Here is a 14,969-nt window from a genome sequence, read left to right as displayed (position 1 = left end):
GGCACTGCCTCTGGGCACTCTTGAACTCACAGCGGCTGTGAGTGCCGCTCACACCCATACAAGATCTGCACAGAATTGGCCCAGTCCTTAATACTGTCCTGGGGGCTCACGGGGTCCCACCCCTTCCCGAGGATTTATGCTCAGTTAAGGGTTGATGGGGGGCCAGGAGGTGGTGGCGCACACATTTAATCCCAGGAGGCAGAGGCAGGTGGATCTGGGTGAGTTTGAGGCCAACCTGGTCTACAGAGTGAGTTCCGGGATAGCCAGGGCTACATAGAGAAACCCTGTCTGGAAAAACAGAGAGAAAGGGCTGATGGGGAGGAAGAGGCGTTTTCTCAACGTCCTTAGTGTCGCAAACACTGGTAAGGTGCCTGCCGTCCGGTAACCAGCCCTGATTACACTCAGCGGGACACAGGCACAGAACTACACCCCCGCGTGTGCACGCCCGCACACAAGTACAGACCTGAGAGTAGAAGAGGGAGGGCTGGTGAGGAAGAGGAAGGGGATCGGGGAGAGCAGGAGGACAGCGAGCAACAGGTGGGGAGGTGACGATGACCCACGCAACCCATCATTATATACAACACATGCTAATACAATACACTGGGGAAAATAACTAAGGGCTTAGAATTATGATCAGGCAGTGGGGACTTCTAGAAAATTCCTACAACTAGGAAGGGAAGAGCTGAGGAGGCATTAATATGACTGTGAGAAATCAGTGCCCCAAGGTGCCAGAGGTGGAGGAATTCTGTGAGCAGCAGCGCCACCTGCTGGCCAGAGGGGAGAATAGCGCTATGATTAAGGCTGAGGGACTGTAACTGACAAACTATAACTGAGCCTTATAATCAGAGAGGGAAACAAGGAACTCAAATCTGGAAGACTGCCTCACCCCAAGGAGAGGACATGAAGGACCATGTGCGAAGGCTTCCAGGGGAGGACTTTATTATTATTTTTTTAACTTTATTTGAGACAGGGTCATACTATGTAGCCTTGGCTGGCCTAGAACTTACTATGGTAGACCAGACTGGTCTTGAAGGAACAGAGATCCGCCTGCTTCTGCCTCCTAAGTGCTGGGATTAAAGGCGTGTGCCACCACACTAACGCAGGAGCCCTTCTTGGCATCCTGCCGTCAGGTTCGGCATCAGGACGGAGACAAGTCCAGAACCACCACCGCAGCGCAGACCGTTTAATGTTCTCCACACGTCCGCGTGGCCTTGGTGTGCCCTCAGTCTCAGGACCCCCCAGCAGTGGAGCCCCAGACTCACACACCCATCTCCACATGGCCACATGAGCACGCCTACCCTCAGCACCGCCCTCTCCCCCAGTGCCCTGGGACGATGCCTAGTTCCCACAGGAGAGGGAGGGCTGGAGGCCCAGAGGCTGGGGACACACAGGAGGCCGACCCAGTCCAGGTGAACGGTTAGGGTATAGCGAGAACAAAGGGAGCTGTTAGATGCAGGGGGCTGGAAGGGTCATGTGACCTCTCCAGGCTCTCAGGCTGCCTGGGGGAATGAACCTCTCTCTCTCTCTAAGGCAGGTCTGAAACCTCAGGGCAGCAGCTTGGATCCCCCCCAGCCCCCCCACAATCACAGACCCGGAGATCTCAAGGACTGAACGCCAACTACAGTATGGCGTTCTCGGGAGGGCCGGGGTAGCCGTATTCCTGCCTGTCCACCCACAAGGGGACCACCCTCCTATAGCCAGCTGAGGTGTTCCTCCTTGTAGTGCTGGGGGTCAATGAAGGGCCGGTCAACGGAGCGAATCATCAGCTCCCCGCAGTACACACACTCGGCAGCCACCAGTTCGTCCAGGTCGGCCTTGAGCTGTTCCCGGCTGGGCCCCCCCGCCGCCGGGGCCTCAGCTTCGGCCTCTTTGGCCTTGCCAGAGCCTTTGGCGGGGGGAGGCGCGGCCCCAAGCTTACGCTGTAGCTCCTCAAGCTTGGCCTGCTTGCAGGCAGAGAGGCCGGGCCTCACGGCCTGCAGGAGACAGTCGGCGTGGAACATGTGGCCGCAGAGGAACAGGTAGAAGGGCCGGTTGAGCAGCGGGAAGTCACAGGTGGAGCACTTGTCCTGGGGCTCCACGGTGCCGTAGCGTCCCCGCAGCTCCTGCAGGTCCCGCCGGATCCGCTGGGCGCTGGCCGTGGCTTCCTCCATCTCCCGCTGCAGCTCCTGGATGTGGTGGTTGTAAGCCTTCAGGGAACTGCAGATGGCCTCCTTGAAGTGGTCGATGGTGACAAAGTCGGGGAAGAAAGGCAGCACATCCTCAATCTTGAGCAGGGGGCAGCTGGCCAGGCAGGCCATGGCGGTCTGCACGTCCTCCTCCTCCTGGACCACGTGCCGAGCGATCTTGAGCCACAGTTTCTTGCGCAGCTCCTCGTCCTCCTCCGGCAGGTCCGCGCACTGCTTGGCCAGGTCCACGTCCACCTGTGGAGAGACCGTGGGGGTCAGGGTCGGGCCACTCCCCACCCAGGATCAGACTACGGGAAAGACAGGTGGTCCCAGAAAACCGGGCCTGAGGAGAGGGCACAAGCAGGATTCCCCGCACTCCAGGTGGCCAGAGGCACAGCAGAGATCTGTATGGTCTGTCCTATCCCAGCTATGGCAAGGCTATGTTTGGGGGCGGGCCTCCCCTGTTATGAATTTAATGATCAGCTGGAAATGCCCAAAGCATGGTACTGCACACCCACACCCCAGCACCCAGGAGGTGGAGACAGAGATGGTGTTGCACACCCACACCCCAGCATTCAGGAGGTAGAGACAGATGGCGTTGCACACCCACACCCAAGCACCCAGAAGGTGGAGACAGAAATGGTGTTGCACACCCACACCCCAGCACCCAGGAGGTGGAGACAGAGATGGTGTTGCACACCCACACCCCAGCACCCAGGAGGTGGAGACAGGGATGGTGTTGCACACCCACACCCCAGCACTCAGGAGGTAGAACAGAGCATGGTGTTGCACACCCACACCCCAGCACTCAGGAGGTGGAGACAGAGATGGTGTTGCACACCCACACCCAGCACTCAGGAGGTGGAGACAGAGATGGTGTTGCACACCCACACCCCAGTACCCAGGAGGTGGAGACAGAGATGGTGTTGTACACCCACACCCCAGCACCCAGGAGGTGGAGACAGAGATCGTGTTGCACACCCACACCCCATAACTCAGGAGGTGGAGACAGGGATAGTGTTGCACACCCACACCCCAGCACCCAGGAGGTGGAGACAGAAATGGTGTTGCACACTCACACCCCAGCACCCAGGAGGTGGAGACAGGATGCTGCAGAGTCTGAAGCCAGCCTGGGCTCTGGGAGACCCTGTCTCCACACCAAAACAAGTCATATGGGGAACTATTTGAGCTCCTGCTGCAGTATTCTAAATCCTGGGGTGAGGCTCAGCTTGAGGCCAGCATGGGCTGCGCAGTGATCAGTTTGGGGTACATAATGACACCAATAGAGTGAGACTCTGTTTCAAAAACCCAAATAACAAGCTGGGTGTGGTCTTGCACAGGCCTGCAACCCCAGAGTTGTGGGAGTGGAGACAGGAAGGTCGATGGAGTTTGAGGGCTATCAGTGTAGCCAAAAACCTCCAGGTTCAGAGAGAGACCCTGCCTCAAAGGAATAAAGCAGAGAATGATGGGTGGGACCAGCAGATGACCTCCTCCGGCTTCTACACCTGCACACACACACCAACAAATAAGCAAACATTGCTTCCTTGCAATCTTTCAGGATTTGAGAGATGTAACTTAGCATCTTCTCCTTCTGCTAATCTGCACACTGGTCACCATGCGCTTATGAGTGCTTAGTTTATTTATTTATCGGTGCCTATGGTGTTCAGAAGAGGCCATCAGATCCCTTGAATTGGAGTTACAGATGGTTGTGAGCCACCATGTGGGTGCTGGGAACTGAACCCGGGTCCTCTGCAAGAGCAGCAAGTGCTCTCAACCTCTGAACCATCTCTCCAGCCCATGTTGATTGATTTTTTTTTCTTTTTGAGACAGGAGTTGCTCACTATGTAGCCCAGGCTGGCCCAGAACTCACTGTATAGCCACTTTAATCAGCTCCTGAATGCTTTATTTATACAGTACTAGTTCATATTATTAGGTAAAAAAAAAATACTCTTAGCCGGGTGGTGGCGGTGGTGGCACACTCCTTTAATCCCAGCATTCAAGAGGCAGATGCAGGTGGATTGGAGTTCAAGGCCAGCCTAGTCTACAGAGCAAGTTATAGAAGAGCCAGGGGTACACAGGTTTGTCTCAAAAAACAAAACTACTCTTCCCCCCACCCCCCCTTTTTGGTTTTTCGAGACAGGGTTTCTCTGTGTAGCTTTGCCCCTTTCCTGGATCTCACTCTGTAGACCAGGCTGGCCTCCAACTCACAGAGATCTACCTGCCTCTGCCTCCTGAGTGCTGGGATTAAAGGCGTGTGCCACCAATGCCCGGCCAAAACTACTCTTGACACTTCATTACCTTCACAAACTCTTTGATTGCGATTATGGAAGGGGGGTAGGTGTGTGTATCGGAGTGCACGTGTGCAGGTCAGAGGACACTTCTGGCGTCAGTCCTCTCCTCCCAGTCCCCCTCACCAGGGGCTCTGTGGGTGGAACTCAGGCTATCAAGTCTGTCCAGCCAGTGCTCTCACCTGCCCGGCCACCCTGCTGCCTCGTTACCACCATTTAACGGGTAATCTAAGGCACAGAAGGGTTCAGACACCAGCCCCACGTCACACAGCAAGACGACAAAGTGTGAATTCAAACCCTGATGTTCTAGTGTGTGTTCCTTTTTCCTTCCCCTTCCCTTGCCTTTTTTTTTTTTTCTTTCCAAAGACAGGGTCTCACTTGGGGTCTGGGGATGGCTGCAGTGGTTAAGAGCACTGGCTGCTCTTCCAGAGGACTAAGATTCAATTCCCAGCACCCACATGGCAGCTCGAGACTGTAACTCCAGTTCCAGGGGATATGGAACCCTCACTCAGACATACATGCAGGCAAAACACCAATGCATGCTGGATGGTAGCGGTACACGCCTTTAATCCCAGCACTTGGGAGGCAGAACAGGTGATCTCTGTGAGTTCGAAGCCAGCCTGGTCTACAGAGTGAGTTCCGGGACATCCAGGGCTACACAGAGAAGCCCTACCTTGAAAAACAAAACAAAACAAAAAAGCAAAAAAACAGGTAGTCACTGTGTAGCCTACACTGGCCTCCAACTCACGATGCTTCTGCCTTAACCTCCCAAGTGCTGGGATTACGGGCAACAAGCACACACCTCAAACTCAGCTTTCAGTCTGAGTTTTCAGCCTCTACACTACAGCACTTCTCTGCCCGAGAAGCCAGCGAGAGCTAGCCTTACCTCCCCGAACCTTCCTGCCTCTTTAGGTTACTTCTCTCCAGGTCCCTCTCCTGGATGAGGTCAAGATTTACCTGCAGGGCCAGGTCCACGGCTTCCTCGTACAGCTCCAACACCTTATAGACATGGACACAAGCGCGGTGGTGACCGTGCTCAGCACAGAGTCGCAGCGCGTATTTGAGATCGTAATGCACACGGTGCGGGCTGGCTCCAGCTTGCTCCAGGTAGGCCAGCAGCGAGGCTGGCTGGCCGCGGGCATACAGTGACAGCAGGTAGTTGTGGATGGCCTGCTCGGTCTCGCCAAGCACATTCACGCAGAATTCCATATAGCGGATGGCCTGGCTCACCTGCTGGGCCTCGCCACCCTGGCTGTAGTTCACCAGGGCAGGGATGAGCTGCCGAGCATCCAGCCGGCTGCCCATCTCAATCCAGGCATCTACGAGCTGGCGGGGGATATGTCGGATGAGGATGGGTGAGAATCTGTAGAAGAGCTGGGGGTCGCGGTGGCGGGCGAGGACGGCCAGGGCCTCCTCGTGGGCCTCGTGCTGGCAGTGGTACGCCACCACCCGTTCGTAGTCCTGCATGATGACCGCGAAGTACACCATGTGCTCCGTGTCCCCGTGGCTGGCGAGCAGCTCGTGGATGGAGGCCCGGCTGGCAAAGAGCCACTCCTTGTGCCGAGGGCTACTGAGAAAGGCACGGAAGCACTCCCGTGCGTCCCGGTAGAGATTCAGAGCATCTGGGTCACCCTGCAGGGCGCCAAGCCGGCTCAGGTAGAGCTCCGTCAGCCAAGTGGTCAGCAGCGTGGCCTGGGTCCGCTCGGTCGGCTTCAAGCCGGCCAGTTTCCGCTGCAGAAACTCGGCCAGCGCCTCCTCTTGCCGGGCCTCCAAAAACTTGAGGGCGATCTCCTCGAAGTAGCTCTGGGTCAGCGCGTAGCAGCGGGCGCTCTCCAGGTAGCGATGCTGGCGAAAGCAGAAGTCGGCCTCGCGGGCCAGGACTGTGTCCAGGCAGTCTGGCCTCTCCCGGCAATACTCCTTGGCCAGGTCGAAGCGGTTCATGTCCAGGTACGTGCGCCAGACATCCCGCGCCTCCCGCTGCACGTGGTACCGGAAGACTGCGCGCTCCGTGTAGGCCCACAGGTGACCCGTGGACGAGTCCTTCACCATGTGCCTCAGTGGCCCAAACTTCTCCAGGAAGTGATCCCGCAGCACCACCTGCCCCGTCAGGGTACACACCGCCTCCACCCGGTCGGCCAGCAGCAGCAGGAAGTGAAACTGGGTCAGGACGATGGCCAGCGGCGGGCTGGCTCCGGGACCGACGCCCGCGGGATACTCCCACACTCGCTCCTCGCTCAGCAGGGAGTCGGGACGGCCGCAGTCCAGCGAGCCGTACAGCACACCGTCTCCCATCATCCAGGCGAAGGCGCGGGGCGCAGAGCGTAACTTGGGGGTGTAGAAAGCCAACTCGCTATACCCCAGATTGCTAGGAAACTCGCGGAACGGGGGCGGGTGGTCGGTGTAGGCAGCAAAGAGCCCCGAGAAGCCCTGGGCTTCAGCGTCCTCCACGGCTCGGCCTATGAACTGGAAGAGGCGCTGTCGGGTGGTAGCAATGACAAAGCCTCGCCCGTCCGGGCCGCGCTCCGCCTCGAGGGAGCACACAGGGGCCGGGCCTCCTTCTTCATTTAACACGTACAGGGGACGGAAGTAGAGATCCGGGGCAGGGCCAAAAAGGCCACCTTCGCTGGCTGAGAGCTCGGCCTCAAAGATCTGTCCTTGAGCTGTGCCCACCAGGATGGGGCCGGTGCTGCTTTCGTTGCCCAGCGCTTTGTTCCAGCCGACGCTCTCCACCAGCTGCCCCTTCCAGCGTGCCAGGGGCCGGACCTTCTGCCCGTTGCGGTTCATATAGAGGACCTCGGTGCTACTCAGAGCAATCAGCAGGTGAGAGCCTGGAGTGGGAGGAACATGGCACCTGAGCGGATACTGTTTTCCTCCCTGTTCAGACCCCACCCATCCAGGCCTGAACTCTCTCACAGGAGCCCTCCTGGATCTCCAATCACTTACCAGTGTGGTCCAGGAACATCTTGTGAACTTTGGCGTCATCCTTGCGCCCCAGTTCCACGCGGTTGGGTTCACTTGCCTTGCCCAAATCGATGCTGTAAAGGCGAGAGTCACAGTGTTACTCTCAAGGGAAGTCCCCTTCTTAAAATATTTACATTATTTATTTAATGTGTACGTGTTGTGCATGAACATATGTAAGTGTATGCAGGAACCCATGGAAGTGAGAAGGTGGTATTGGATTCCCTGGAATTACTGGAGTTACAGACAGTTGTGAGTTGCCATGGGGGTGCTGGGAATCTAACCCAGGTCCTCTGCATGAGCGGTAAGTACTCTTAACCACTGAGCCATCCTCCAGCACCTGGGAAGTTCCTTTTTAGATCACAGACTTGAATGTCTAAGGCTACATAGACACAAAAGATTCTTTTGTTTGTTTTTTGAGACAGGGTTTCTCTGTGTAACCTTGGCTGTCCTGGAACTTGCTCTACAGGCCAGGCTGGCCTTGAACTCACAGAGATCCTCCTGCCTCTGCCTCCTGAGTGCTGGGACTAAAGGTGTGCACCACCATGCCCAGGTTTGCTTTTTTTATTGCACTCATTAATTTAGTGTCGGGGAGGTGCACATGCATACTCCTGCACACGTGTGGAAGTCAGAGGACAACCTGTGGGAGTCAGTTCTTGTCTCCACCATGTGCACAGGTCTGTGTATGCAGGTCTCCACCGTGTACACAGTCCGTGTATACAGGTCTCCAACTTGTGTGTGCACAGTCCGTGTACACAGGTCTCCACCATGTGCACAGTCCGTGTACACAGGTCTCCACCGTGTGCACAGGTCCGTGTACAAAGGTCTCCACCGTGTACACAGGTCCGTGTACACAGGTCTCCACCGTGTGCACAGTCCGTGTACACAGGTCACCACCGTGTGTGTGCACAGTCCGTGTATACAGGTCTCCACCGTGTGCACAGTCTGTGTATACAGGTCTCCACAACCTTTACTGGCTCAGCTATGTCTCAGGTCCTCGTTGTTCTTAATAATTGCACGGCATTCCACTTTACAGCTGAATTACAATTTAGTCACTATTTCCTTGTCAATGGGCATTTAGCTCAGGCCATTTTTCTTACCACAAATGATGCAATGATCGATATTCATGAGTCAGTACCCCTTCAAATGGCTACTTTTCTTTTTATTTATATTCACTTAAATTATGACTGGATCTAATTCATAGATTTTTTTTTTTTTTTTTTGATACAGGGTTTCTCTATAGCTTTGGAGCCTGTCCTGGAACTCATCCTGTAGACCAAGCTGGCCTTGAACTCACAGAAATCCACCTGTCTCCCAAGTGCTGGGATTAAATGCATGCACCACCTGGCTATAGATTTATTTTTAAAGTTTTTTTTCTTCTCTTGGTGTTTTTTTTTTTTTTTTTGAGTCTTGCTATGTAACCCAGGCTAGCATAGTTGAGACCCTCCGGCCTTACTAAATGCTGGGATTATAAGCATGTGCCATCATGCCCTATTAGGTAATTTTTTTGTTTGTTTTTGAGACAGGGTTTCTCTGTGTACCTGGGATGCCCTGGAACTCAGTCTGTAGACCAGGCTGGCCTCAAACTCAAAGATCTGCCTGTCTCTGCCTCCTGAGCACTGGGATTAAAGGCGTGTGCCACCACTGTCCGGCTAGTTTCCTTATAAAAACAATTAAATTGTGTGTGCACGTGTGTATGTGCGCACATACACACATGCCATGGTGTATGAGTTGAGGGTAGAGAGCAACTTGCAGGAACCAGTTCTCTCCTTCTCCCACGTGGGTCTGAGGGTCTGAGGGTCTGAGGGTCTGAGGCCTTCAGGCTTGGCAGCAGACCCCTCTATCCCGTTAAGTCAGTTACCAGTCCAGAGGTTTCCACTTTTAAGACACTGCCTCTGTACGTGGCAGCTGTCTGACCTGGGACCTCAAGTGTGTCACGCATGGCAGTCCATGCCCCTGTAGCTTTACCAGCCCTGTTTATTACTAGATTTGAACGTCACCAATCGGATGGGTTTTAATAACACTTCTTGGTGCTGGACATGGTGGTACACACCTGTAATTCTGTTCCTAAGAGACGGAGACAGGATGATTAGAGAGTCACAGCCTTGAACTATGTGAGACCCTGTCTCCAAAACAAAAGGCCACAGTGATCTGTGATGGAGATGTGGCTACATGGGAGTGCCTTCCTGGTGTGAACAAAGATCTTGGTTCAAATAAGTACCTAAAGCATCTTACTTCTATTTTAACTTCTTTTTATTTTTTATTTTAATTTTTTGTATTTTTTGAGAGAGTTTCTCTATTGTAGCTCTGGCTGTCCTAGAACTCACTCTGTACACCAGGTGCTGGGGATGTCTTTCTGTATGCTGTGAATGTGTTGCTCTGATTTGGTTGATAAATAAAACACTGGGATTGGCCAATAGCTAGGCAGGAAGTATAGTATAGGCAGGATAAACAGAGAAGAGAATTCCAGGAACAGGAAGGCTGAGAGAGAGTTGCCAGTCAGACACAGAGGAAGCAAGATGTGAAGGCAGAACTGAGAAAAGGTACCAAGTCACGTGGCTAAACATAGATAAGAATTATGGGTTAATTTAAGTGTAAGATCTAGCTAGCAAGAAGGCTGAGCCATTAGGCCAAACAGTTTTAATTAATACAAGCGTCTGTGTGTTTATTTGGGTCTAAGCGGCTGTGGCCCGGGCGGGACTGGAGAAAACTCCAGCTATAACCAGTTTGGCCTTGAACTCTGGGATCTGCCTGCTTCTGCCTTCCAAGTGTGGGGATTAAAGGCATGTGCCACTGTCCCTGGCCTATTTTAACTCCTTTTGCTCAGAGGTTAAAATTATTTTCAAGGACCAGTGAGATGGTCCAGTGGTAAGGGCACTTGTTGGTAGTTCTGATTATATGAATTGGAACCCTAGAGCCATATGGCAAAAGGTTGTCCTTTGCCCTCCACACGTTCACTACGGCATATGCACACCCTACCCCCACCACACAATCAATCAATTAATCAATCCATGAATAAATAAATAAATACATTTAAATATATTTTTTAAATTTCTGGGGCTGGTGAGATGATTCAGCAGATAAAGGTACTTGCCACCCTGCCTGGTGCCTGAGTGTGATCCCTGGGTCCCACATGTCAGGAGGAGGAAAAATATCAATTAGTGAATATAACTTAAAATTTTAAAAATGTATAAGTTATATATGTTAGAGGGGTTAGAGAGATGGCTCACTGGTTAAGAGCACTTATTCTTTTTTTTTTTTAAGATTTATTTATTTATTATGTATACAGTATTCTGCCTGCATGAGTCCCTGAAGGCCAGAAAAGAGCACCAGATCTCATTACAGGTGGTTGTGAGCCACCATGTGGGTGCTGGGATTTGAACTCAGGACCTCTGGAAGAGCAGTTGGTGCTCTTAACTACTGAGCCATCTCTCCAGCCCCAAGAGCACTTATTCTTGCAGAGGACCCAGGACCCACAAGGCAGCTCACAACTGTCCTTAATTCCAGTGCTGGGATAAAAGGCATGTGCAACCACACCTAGAATAGTGTACAATAAATAAATGTATAGTGTATAATAAAATCCATTTTATTTAATCGTGTGTGTGTGCACAGGTGCTCACAGAGATCAGAAGAGGCACTGAATCACCTAGACCTAGAGTTACAGGCAGTTGTGATATTCTCAATGTGGGTGTTAGGAACCAAAGTCCAGTCCCCTTTATTTTTGAGAGAGGGTCTTCCACTGAATCTGGAGCTCACCCGTTTGGCCATACTGGCCGGCCTGCAAGCTCCCAGGACTCACCTCTCTGATCTACTCCAGTGCTGGGTTACATATTTCCACACGCTGCCAACTGCAGCTCTTTACATGGGTTCTCCTGCTTGCAAAGCAGGCACTGTGCTGGCCGCCCTCATCCCTGAAGTTCTTTCTGGGGGCACTGCTTGTGGGTATTGTTTACCCTCCCCTTTATTCTAAACTGTCGTCCTATCAATGCATAAGGGGTTTGTGTGTTTGTTTATTCTTTGGCTTTCTGAAATAGGGTCTCACTATGAGCCTGGAACAAGCTCCCAATCCTCTGTCATCAACCTCCCTAGTGCTGAGACCACAGGCGTGTGTCACACACACTGAAGTCTGTTGGTTTGAAACAGGGTCTCCCATAGTCCAGGCTGGCCTCAGATTCACTATGTAGCTATGGATGTCCTTGAACTTCAGATCCTCCTGCCTCTACCTCCCAAGTATTGTGACTGCAGGTGTGCACCACCACACCTGGTCTCAGCCATGCTGAGTATCTAATCAAGCTCCACAAGTACTCTCCTAAGCGAACTCCAGCCCTGACCTTCTTATTTACAACTTATTTTACAGTGCTGGGAATCAAACCCAGGGCCTCAGGGATGCCAGGTACTGAGCCACACTCCCAGCACTAGTTGTTATAACAACTGTTCATTCTGGGATTCGTCTTTGTGGGCTACAGGTCTGACTGTTTTTTTTCCAGGCGGCTTATCCCACATGATAAATGATTCTGTTGACACTTGTCAGCTAGTGGATATAGTCCAGGATTCCCCAGACAGTTCCAATGATCTGTATGGCTAACTCTGGAGGCTGAGACCACCTTTAACTGTTAAAAGACCAGAAAGATCAGCTGACTTATTCAAGACCATTAGCTGATAATCTGAACGTTTAGCTGGAATCTGAATGTAGGTCTCTCTGTCTTCATCCACTACGTTGGTTCTCTTTGGGAAGGAATAGGGTATCTCCTGAACATCTATTGTTTCACTTGCCAAGTGTGGAGAATGAACCCCGTCAGCTAAAAGTCCCAGGTATATTACCGGAGCAGTGTATCCTTGCCCAGGCTCATGCAGAGCTGATTACAGGAAACGAGAAGACTGGTGATACGCTCTGATGGAGTGAAGTCAATCCGCTGCTTCGTGAAGATGGGCACTTCCTTCTCCAGCTGGGCATTTACATACCCTATAGGTTTGGAGTGAAGCAAACAATTGTGGCATCCAGAGGAAGAGGGTGGGGCAGCCCAGAAAACTCTAAGAAACAACAGTGTTACCTGACACTCTTCTGCTTCCCAACTATATTCCTGCCCACAGGATCTCGGTTAATGAAGAGCTCAACATTAGTTTTCTGGTTGTCTTTATACTAAGGATCCTGGCTTTCCTCACAGTTGTGTTGGTAGTGAAGGATTGGTTCTCTGAACCTGAGATGAGGCTGTATCATGATGTGCTTGTTCCCAGCGGTAATTGGGGGGTGGTTTGGTATGGGGGAGATGGTTTGGGCATTCTCTCTTGTTAGCGTTTTGCCCACCAATCCCAAGAAAACTAAAGTTGTCCCTTCCTGTCCACACAGGGACATGGCTCAGTGAGTCTCCATAATATGTAGAGTTCTGGAGACTCGATCCCATCAGTACTGTTCCCAGATTGCAGCTGTTGTCTCGATAGTCGCTGCAGTATTATCACAATATTGTGTCAACGCTGCTTAGAAATGACACCCACACTCATAACTGCAGCCAGCTTTACCCAAGGCCAATCACCTCCATCTTTCCTGTTCAGTGACAAAATTCCCTTGACGATCGAACCTCCTCCTTCTATAAATTCCACCAAGTTCTGTGTTCATTTCACCCTCTCTGTTTCCAAGAGAAAAGTCTAGTGGGGGGGGGGGGAACCCACAGAACCAGACACCAGGGAAAGCCTGGAACCTCTTTTCAGTTCTCCCAAAAGCCAAACTGCAGCCTGGAAGGCAAGTACTTCCTTAACTGCACCCCAGTTCCCTATTTGAAGGACCTTAGGGGTAGGGCCTAGATCACGCGGCTACTCCTGGGGCTCTTTCAAACTTCGACGACTGACAAGCTGGAGATTATGAGAGTCCTGGGGCTTAGATCCTGAACGCACGCCCCAAACTCTTGCGCCGGACTCCCCCACAAATGCTAGCGGAATTGAAAGAGGCAGTGGCGGCCTCTTACTTACCGGAATGGGGGATGCCCACGCTAGGGCAACCAGTCTGCAAGACGGCCGAGCGGGACAATGAGTCCTCATACTCATCCAGGATGGACGCCATAGTGTTCGAGCTCTGGGCCTTAGGTCTAGGGTCTGGGGGTCACAACTGGTACCCCTGTCGCCCTGGGTGTGCAAGCTGTGACAGCCCAGCGTCTGACAGATCCCGAGACTCTTTTTAAAAATTCTAAGACCCTTTTCGCCCTCGCAGTATAGGACGCGAAGATCGAGGAGCCCCCACTAGAAGCTGGTGCAGTTTTGCACCCCAGCTCTAGTCCCGAGATTATAGGCTCCCCTTAGCAGATCCCAGGTGATCACAACCTCGCCCAGGCAGCTCAGCTGACTCCCGCCCCCGTGACGCGTGCTTATGACGTGCTTCCGGATTCTCAGAAGCAAGTATTAACCGGAGCCGAGTGCATTGGAGCCTCCACCGCGAGGCGTGTCGGAGACTCGGGGCGGCGGGGGCGGAGCCAGCGCTGGGCCCGGAGCAACTCGAGCTCTCGCGGCCGACCCTGCTGCAGTTCCGCATCCTGACGCTAGAGGGCAGCCCGAGCCTTCCCTGCGGCGTCCAGCAACAGGCTTTGGCTCCCGAAACTTGGCTTCCTCAGACTGTGGCTCTAAGGTCGGCTGCGCTGCGTCTGCCGGACTGACTGACTACCTGCTCTTTCTCAGCCGAGTTGCTGTCTCGTCCACCTTCACAAGCACAGGCAGAACAGTCTTCGCTTCCCTTCCTCCACTCCCAGGGGCCCACCAGTTTCCAGAAAGTAGCTGGATGGGTCAGAAGTGTGGCTTAGTGGCAAAGCCGTTGCCCAGCGTGCATAAGACCTGGATTTTTTATATCATCGCAAAAAGAAAACCACACAGAATTTAATCTCCAGCACTAGGAAGGCTGGGGCAGGAGGAATACTAAGGAGGATAACCTGGCCTACAAGGTGAGACCCTAAGGAAACAAAGCAGGAAGAAAGAAATCGATAAAGCCATAAAGCTAATGGGCAAGCCCTGTGCCAGGTGACGTTGTAACCTGTCTCACAGATGCTCCTTGGTGTACGGGGGAGGAGCAAGAGTCACCAGGAGAAACGAAGCACAGCTGTGGGGTGCCAGGCTGCTTCCAGGCACTCGATCCATCGAATGATGTTGACCACACTTGTCTAGCATGTTGGAAAGCCTTGGGTTCAAGCCCTAGCATCAGGAAAAGAAAAGAGAAAGGTGGGCTGGAGACAGAGCTCAGAGGTTAAGAGCACTGGCTGCTCTTCCAGAGGTCCCGAGTTCAATTCCCAGCAACCACAGGGTGGCTCACAGCCATCTGTAATAAGATCTGCCCTCTTCTGATCTTCAGGCATACATGCAGGCAGAACACTATATGCATACTAAATAAATAATTTAAAAAAGGGGGAGGGTTGGGGATTTAGCTCCGTCCTCAGCTCCAAAACAAAATAAAATAAAAAATAAAATAAAAAAGAATGAAAAGAAAAATGCATTTTATATATAGTCATCAGGAAAATCAAGAGCAAAATCTATAAGCCATGTGCTGCTCAGGGGTGAAGGGACGAGCACCCAGGGGAAGGGC

General features: G+C 52.5%; 1 protein-coding gene across 1 annotated transcript; it reads right to left on the bottom strand.

Moving 5' to 3' along the window:
- Positions 1 to 1,169: 1,169 nt before the first annotated feature.
- Positions 1,170 to 13,819, bottom strand: Vps18 (VPS18 core subunit of CORVET and HOPS complexes). Its single transcript, XM_006979202.4, has 5 exons — positions 13,376 to 13,819; positions 12,233 to 12,374; positions 7,397 to 7,488; positions 5,411 to 7,281; positions 1,170 to 2,420 (listed from the first exon to the last, which is right to left on the bottom strand). Exons 1-5 carry the CDS (start codon positions 13,464 to 13,466, stop codon positions 1,692 to 1,694), a joined length of 2,925 nt encoding a protein of 974 aa, XP_006979264.2. The 5' UTR covers positions 13,467 to 13,819; the 3' UTR covers positions 1,170 to 1,691.
- Between the last annotated feature and the right edge of the window lie 1,150 nt (positions 13,820 to 14,969).

The sequence above is a fragment of the Peromyscus maniculatus genome, chromosome 4 (genome assembly GCF_049852395.1).
Source record: "Peromyscus maniculatus bairdii isolate BWxNUB_F1_BW_parent chromosome 4, HU_Pman_BW_mat_3.1, whole genome shotgun sequence".
Taxonomy (NCBI): domain Eukaryota; kingdom Metazoa; phylum Chordata; class Mammalia; order Rodentia; family Cricetidae; genus Peromyscus; species Peromyscus maniculatus.
The sequence above is the reverse complement of the archived record's forward strand: the minus strand, read 5'-3'. Positions and strand labels throughout refer to the sequence as shown.